This window comes from Cheilinus undulatus, linkage group 14 (genome assembly GCF_018320785.1).
Source record: "Cheilinus undulatus linkage group 14, ASM1832078v1, whole genome shotgun sequence".
Classification (NCBI taxonomy): Eukaryota; Metazoa; Chordata; class Actinopteri; order Labriformes; family Labridae; genus Cheilinus; species Cheilinus undulatus.
This window is the reverse complement of record NC_054878.1, coordinates 38814662-38822239: the sequence shown is the minus strand read 5'-3', so window position 1 is coordinate 38822239 and position 7578 is coordinate 38814662. Positions and strand designations below refer to the sequence as shown.

The following is a 7578-nucleotide window of genomic DNA, read 5'->3' as shown; positions in this document are numbered from 1 at the left end:
AAATCTTGCTGATTTTTCTCAAGGTTCTGGTTGATTTTGGATTTGGAGAGCGTACTGGAAATTCTGTGTTCGAAGGGCCGTTCACTCCTGTTCACATTCTAACTGTTAGCATAAAGACCTTCAGACTGACTATGAGGGAGTAACGCATAACACAGAAAACAAATGATCTGTTATCTCTACTATAATTGGCAGCCTGGTTGGGGGCTGGGATTCAGCCTTAGACAGACATCAGAAATTTTGAGAACCACTTGAAATAAGGACTTAACAAGTTATAATTCTTCCAGCCATATCACTCACATCAGCTTCATCACATTAGCAAATACAGCAGTATAAAAAAACAAGTAAATCTATGAAATGTTGAGAGAAATTTTGCAAATGGTATTCACTTAAGAAATGTAATCACTGGTTGTGGTTCAACAGTCAAAATACAAGGACTGACACCTTAAACAACAGCTGCTTTTTTAAAGCTCCTTGTTCTCCTGCTGCTGTCGAGGCATTTCAGTCCCGACCAAGCTAGTGGACAAACAGAGAAAAGGCCAACCACATGGTGACGAAGCTGACATGGCTAAAAATATTTCCTATTACACCGCTGGAGTTCAAGAGACAAAGACAAAGACGAATGGACAGCAGGGATCAGAAAAAAAGATGCTCAGACAAAAACTAATCTCATCCATCTGCAGCGCTCAAATTTCACACAGGAAATGGGTTTCTCGCTCTCGTCCTTCCTCATTGATTCTTCTTTCTCTTCACCTTCTCTTCTTATTTCCATCCTTCACATGGATGAATGGACGGACAGGAAATAAAAAAGTACGCTGCACTTCTCCTGGAGTTATCTATTTTCTGTTATGGCGAAAAACACTCTGGAGAGGAGAGAAAGGGATAAATAAAATATAAGTGAGCAGCTGGTTTCTTTAATTAGACAAAAATGTTTTATTTATAGGAATTAAAATGTCAATCATGACTTTGTTGGAAGATTTGGAAACACCCTGAATGAAAGTGTTTAGAACCAGGCTATCAACAGAGAACAGCTGTTTATTATTTTAAATGTAAGGAAAGAAAACAGCCACTACTTTGTATGAGTTTTGCAGTTTTTTCCGAGCTACACCCTGAAGATAATGTCACTTTGCATTCTCACCCTCGCAGATGTCATTGAGTTCATCAATTTCTTCTTGAACTCGGAGGAGGAGGAGGTCTGACAACATTTCCTGCTGCTGCTCCTCATCCTCCACGCCGAGGAGCTCCAGGTGATGATCCTTCAGTCTCAGCAACGCACGGCCTGGAGAGAGATGAGATGTCAGCATTGATTCCAAAATATGACGTTTATTAATGCATATCAGTAAAGTAGTTTTATACAGGAAACTCCAAGAAGCATGACTGATTAACCTTTTATTGTTTTAACTAACCATCTTTGTAAATATTTATATGTATAATCTGTACATATGTTTGTATATATATTTGTGTGTATATATAACTATATGTGTGTATATAGGTGTACATATAAATATCTCCACCACACCCAATCTGTAATATATTCAACCTGTACATAACTGTTTGTAAATACTATTTATATTTAGTTGACATTTTTGTATTATATATTTTGTGTTTTTGTATTTATTAGTGCTCTTGAAAACTACTTTTATTTGTCCTCTATTTCCATTGTATTTCTGTTGCCAATGGCCTGCTTTGTCTAAGACACTTTTTCGCTGCTGTAAATTGGAATTTCCCCTTGTGGGACTAATGAAGGAATATCTTATCTTAAATTATCTTATCTTTGCTTCATGTTTTACCTGATATAGCGTGTTTAATGATGGCTTTCTGAAGCGTGCCCATGTGGGCTGGATACTGATCCTGCACCCACTCCAGAACCTCCTCCACGGACCACAGTGACACTCGTTTTGTAAGATCCATCACCCAGAGAGAACGTCAGCAAACAGCTGGAAAGGCAAAATCAGAAAAGTTTGTTAAAAGTAGCACAACGAAAATCAAGAGCAGAAAAGCCTTTGTGTGTTGTTTCAAATTATTTGTGTTCCTGAAACTTTCCAGTAAGAGAAAACAAAAGTTTCCAGTAAATTTATTTTTGAATTTGTCTTTTGTAAATATTTATCTTAGTCTAAAAAAAGAGACGAAACCAGGGACTCCAGGCATGAGAAATGTAAAAATATGAAGGAGGAAATACTTAAAAGTCTGACAAAGTCCTACACAGTTGAAACATGTTGGCTACCATGTACCTCCCTGCAGGTACACATGAAGACATGGTTACGTTTTGGCATTTGGCATTCCTATTCTGCTAATAGAATTTTTGGATTGTTGTTCAGAAATTCTATAAAAGTTTAAGTAATTTGCTTGGGATGTCTGTGGAAGCAGGTTGAAATTTTCTTGAAAATTGCTGGGGGTGTGTTTTTGTATTAAGTTTGAGTTGAGGTTTTTTTTTTTTCTTTTTTAGGGGGGAGGGTAACCCCCCCGGCCTTAACAAGTTCTTGTGATGCATCATCAGAAAAATTAACACAAAAAGACATAAACAAAGAGCTGACAAAGTCATGCACCCTCCCTAGATGGGCCCAGACCTCAGGTTGGGAACCACTGTACTTGGTGAATAGTGCAGCTCATGTCAGATGTTGGTGTCCAGATGATGACATCCCAGACCCCCTCTGCATGCAGCCTGAGCTATCAGACTATTTTCCACTGATAAATTCAACAAACTGAACAGGATGATAAATACGGGAGCATGACTGATGGATTCCTCCAAGTTTAACCTAACAGAAAGGTGAACTCAACCTTCTCTGAAAAAGTTAAAGTTCAGGAAAAAGTAGCTTCAACATCTTTTGCTTCATTTGGCTCTCCTCCCAGCTGTATCCTCCTGAGCGCCTCTGCTATAGGGCAAAAAACTGCAAAAATGTTGATGTGACCTTTTCAGCGGGCCAGTCTAGTTATTGGGTTATAAATACAGGAATGTAATATCCTGTGTTAATTAAGGGGGGCTGCGTGATTGGCGGGGGCCGTAACGAGGTCCCAGCGGAGTAATTGACATACAGAAAGTGGAGACCTTTACATCGGGGCAAAGACACGGAGGAGACGAGCCAAAGAGGGGGAAGACAATCTCACTGGTGTCTATATGGTTTGTTTTATGCCTTAGGACAGTGTTTTTAAACTATATAGCTCCCATGTAGGGTCTGCATCTGCAGGGGAATAAAGTGACTGTATATACAGCTCCTTTTATTGCCTCTGAAACATTTCATTCACATTTTTACACTGCCTGGTTACAACCATAGCAGGACTTGTAAACAAAAGCAATCAACAGTTACAAGCAGAGTGGAAGATTGGCTTTTGTGCAGCTTATTAAAAATGTAAATGCACGTTTAGGATGTAATCAGAATAGGTGTGTTTTAATCCACACTTAATATATAAAATCTCTGCTTTAAATGCATTAATCTCCAGCCAGATTCCATTTCTTTTTCTTGCTGTAACTTCTCATGTTTTCTGCTCCTCTGCCAACTTCAGCCTCGACTTTGACAGTTTGATTCAGCTACAGGGAAGCCAAGTAGAGGAGTATGTGTGGGCAATTTTGTTGGTTTTTCTTGGCAACTCTGTTCCACAAACAGCTGGAAGGGTGCTCAGAGTGCAGGCCTCCACCAAGGTCAATAGTTGAGTTTTTCTATGATATGAATTTATAAAGGAAAGTAGTAAACTTTGGGGATAAAGTCAAAGAAAGTCCAACATCCTGAAGGCTTTACATTATTATTTACCTTACTACTTCATGCATTTCTTCTACATTGGAAATATTTGACATAAAGTATGAACTAGGGCTGAATGATTTGCAAAAACAATCTTATTGCAATTTTTTCCCCCAATATTACAATTTAATATGCGATTATTCTTAGGTCAATCCTATGTGTTTTTCGACAAATTCAAGCAATATATTATTGCATAAATACGACCATGTGCATTGAATACAATAAAATTATTTCTGAAGCAATTAATCCATAGTAGCAAGAATCTGAATATAAGGGTGCAACAAGCTTTAAACTATAAAGGAGGCAGCTGGGGTGGGGGAGGTGAAGCTGGCTACCAGCTGAGGTATGACTTAGGTGAAGTAAAGCAATGCTTCATCAAATTTATTTTTAATGAGCTTACTACTTTTGCTCATATTGCAAATGTAATGTTATTTGCTTTGTTTGAGGTTGCTATCATTTTTATGTCACTCATTTTGATTAGGAAAAACATACATGAAGCAAAAAAAAGAGGATTTTTGTAAACCATTATAAAAAATGGCCCTTGAATGTTTGAATAATCTCCATAAAATCTCTGCAAAAATGATTTATTAAACTGGTATTTTGACACATTTCAAGTTAAAGAAATATTTCAACTTCTGATTTTTGTAAATTGCAGCAGGCCATATTGCAATTTAATCTAACTGGGATTAATTTCCCAGCCCTAGAGTGAACATTAGGGATGTTCTGATACCATTTTTTCCTTCCTGATACGATTCCAATGCCAAGGTGTTGGGTATCAGCCGATACAAAGTACTGATCCGATACCAGTCTGAACTTTCTACAGCACAGCAAAGTTAAATAACTTTTGATAAACTGTGTCACTTCTTGTCTTGTGCGCCGGTCTGATCACATTCTGAGAAAAACCGTCACGCAGCCACCATTCCTTGCAGCTGCAGCGGGTCCCTTTGTTGTTCTTCGCTGCCGCTGCACTAAAAACAGAAGCCCCTTCATACAGTGGCAGGGAAGAAGAATTGACTTCCGGTTTACAGCGCCTACAGTTAGCATGGCTACACAAAGCAAAATACAGAGTTAAACCAAACTGTGTCGGATCGGTGGATAAACTCATGTACTCGCCGATACCAATACCTGCATTTTAAACAGTATTGGACAGATTCCCAGCACTGGTAAGGGAATCAGAACAACCCTAGTGAACATTAAAAACCATTTATTTTAATGTGCATTTGTACAAATATTAAAAGCTTTGACTAAACAAAAGGATGAAGAATGCAGCTTGTTATCTAAAACAGATGGACTAAATGTTGTACGCTCATATGGGAAAAACTTGAAAGTCAGATCTGCTCCAGAATATAATGGAGCCGTTCTCAACCCAGGCTCTACAATCACCATTAAACTCAGACCAGCATTTTCCTGTAATCCCACCACCAGACTTTTATTTTTTTTTTTTGCCTGAATATTTCACTAATTTAAGGGCACAAAAGTAGCTTTAGAATGAAGGTTTTTATGTTTGCACTCTGAACCCGAGACATAGTCATAAAGAGTTCACAACATGGCCTTTTAAGTATTTCTCTATGTAGAAACTCGGGCTGAACGATTTGGGAAAATAATCTAATCGCAATTTTTTGTTTCCCAAATATTGAGATTTGATATGCGATTATTCCTTAAGTTCCTCATCTTATGTATTTTCAACAAACACAAGCAATAAATCATTATATATTATAACCAACACAATATTAGATTAAACAAGGGCTGAACAATTTTGAAAAAAATAAATTGCAAATTGGATTGGGATTATTTTACTAAAGGAAATGATAACTTTTATGTCATCCTCATATCAGAAAAATGAACAAAAATGAAAAAAAGTAGGATGTTTTTGTAGACTATTCTAAAAAATGGGCCTTGAATGTTTGCATATGATATGCATGACATATCTGCTGCAAAAAAAAAGTTTTAAACTGATATTTTGAATCAAATTTCAGATTAAATAACTATTACAACTTCTGCGATTTGAAAATTGCAGCAGGCAATATTGCGATTTAATCTAATTTTCAATTAATTGCCCAGCCCTAGTAGAAACCACTAATTGCCCCCCATTGAGAATTCTCCACTGCTGTGTGAAATCATCTACTAAAAGCAATATGGTGCCAATATTGATGTTGGAAATACAGCCCTAAAATATTCCAACCTGCATGGATTTGATCACAGTAGCATATGCATACATGGAGCTACTGCACATGATAGAATAATAAGGAGCAGTTACATTTAACTTTATTTTTACGATATATCAAGAGCCAAACTGACTCCCATGTTCATGACAAATCACACTTCAGTCGCAGGTTGCAGCCATCCTATCTAAGGTGTAATCCTACCATCTTGTGGAGCCTTGCAGAATTACTGTATCTCTTGTGTAACCCTGAATATATTTCTTTTAAAAAGGAGCTACTACTGAGTGCTCTACTTAGCTCAGCTCTTTAATCTGCAGCTTTTCTGCACTTATTATGATGCAATCTGGCCTTGTTGCATTCTTTCTCCAGTGGATGGAGGTTAAAGCCAATTTCTATCCAAAATCCAAACAATGTTCAGTTTGAAATGGTGTCTTCTAAAAGCAAATGAAAAGACAGATTTTATAGCTAAATACAGCCTTGAAACTTGTGAAGATGTGTCACCTGTCACTTCATCTGAGACTCCTTACAACGCCTTGGCTATCCTGTGCTCAATCTTATGTTCAATGCCATGTAACCGTCACTAGTAGCTGTTGTACCAAATACGGCAGTCACTTCTAAGCATCATTACTCTGTTACAGCAGGTGTGCAGCTGTTTACATTTATCTCAAAGATCAACATCCACCGTGTTGTCTTGAGATCATCAGGGGAAAACAGCCAGACCAGCGGTTTACCTCTAGCTACACCCATCAACATCTGTTTTTAAAAACACCTATAAACCGTGACAGACTTTAGAGAAGTTTAAAAACCTGACGTTTCTACAAACTTTATGACGGTTTTATTAAGTTATTAGTTATTAGTGATTATTTACCTCCATCCGGGTCCGTTTGAGACTGATAAAGTATTAATGGCGAACCTTATCCGTACCTGTTCCCTCCACGGAATGCTACCTTGAGCACGTTCTAGGCCTCAAGCTCCGCCTACTGAGCATGCGCCTTCCGCAGACAGACCCGCTGCACAGCTGTTTGTGGTGCCTTCAAAGACTGTCAGAAATCCTGGCATCTCTACACTGCTTAATCAAATCAGGTGACGTGAAAATATTGTCTTTATTTTAATGATGTCATTTGATAAACAACCCTACATAGTCTTTCAAAAGACAACACAGTATTATATCATATTGAGTTAATTTTTGACATTTTAGTCTTTAAGTTTTACTTTTTAGTTTGTAAGAGGCCTTTTTTGTTTAAAAGAGGTGTAGAAAAGTATATTAAACTGTATTAGCTGGTTTACACCAGAATGAACCCTTTTAAGGCCAAAATGTGCTTTGTGGCTTGATTAACCTTTTATTACCAGGTAAGTTTGTAATTCACTGGGTAGGCTAAGCACTAGAGTAAGCTAGCTTAAATGTTTAAAGGTGGCTACTAAGCCAGTGGTCCACGGATGCAAATGATCTTTAAGCTAACTCCAGCAAATGTTAATATTAATGTTAAATATTGAAAATGGACCCTTGCAAATACAAGCATTTGAATAAATTAAACTCAAATTTAATACAGGGAGGAAATTATAATAAAAATATAGATCCTACTGTGTATTTTTTTTGTAATGACGCATCATTTAAACAAATAAATTGCTAATTTCTTGCAAAGGTAGACAGTACCTTGTTACATTCCTCAAATTACTGTACTTGA

General features: G+C 37.3%; 1 protein-coding gene across 1 annotated transcript; it reads right to left on the bottom strand.

Annotated features, from left to right (window-relative positions):
* Positions 1 to 254: 254 nt before the first annotated feature.
* LOC121521350 (sterile alpha motif domain-containing protein 12-like) lies at positions 255 to 6864 on the bottom strand. Its single transcript, XM_041805292.1, has 4 exons — positions 6762 to 6864; positions 1788 to 1934; positions 1136 to 1276; positions 255 to 860 (listed from the first exon to the last, which is right to left on the bottom strand). Exons 2-4 carry the CDS (start codon positions 1906 to 1908, stop codon positions 844 to 846), a joined length of 279 nt encoding a protein of 92 aa, XP_041661226.1. The 5' UTR covers positions 1909 to 1934; positions 6762 to 6864; the 3' UTR covers positions 255 to 843.
* Between the last annotated feature and the right edge of the window lie 714 nt (positions 6865 to 7578).

What these genes read in the sequence shown, in the direction of transcription:
- LOC121521350 (XM_041805292.1), bottom strand. Translation starts at nt 1,908, where the DNA reads ATGGATCTTACAAAACGAGTGTCACTGTGGTCCGTGGAGGAGGTTCTG. An exon ending in CATTAAACACGCTATATCAG is followed by an intron (nt 1,277 to 1,787) that starts GTAAAACATGAA and finishes ATCTCTCTCCAG; the next exon opens with GCCGTGCGTTGCTGAGACTG.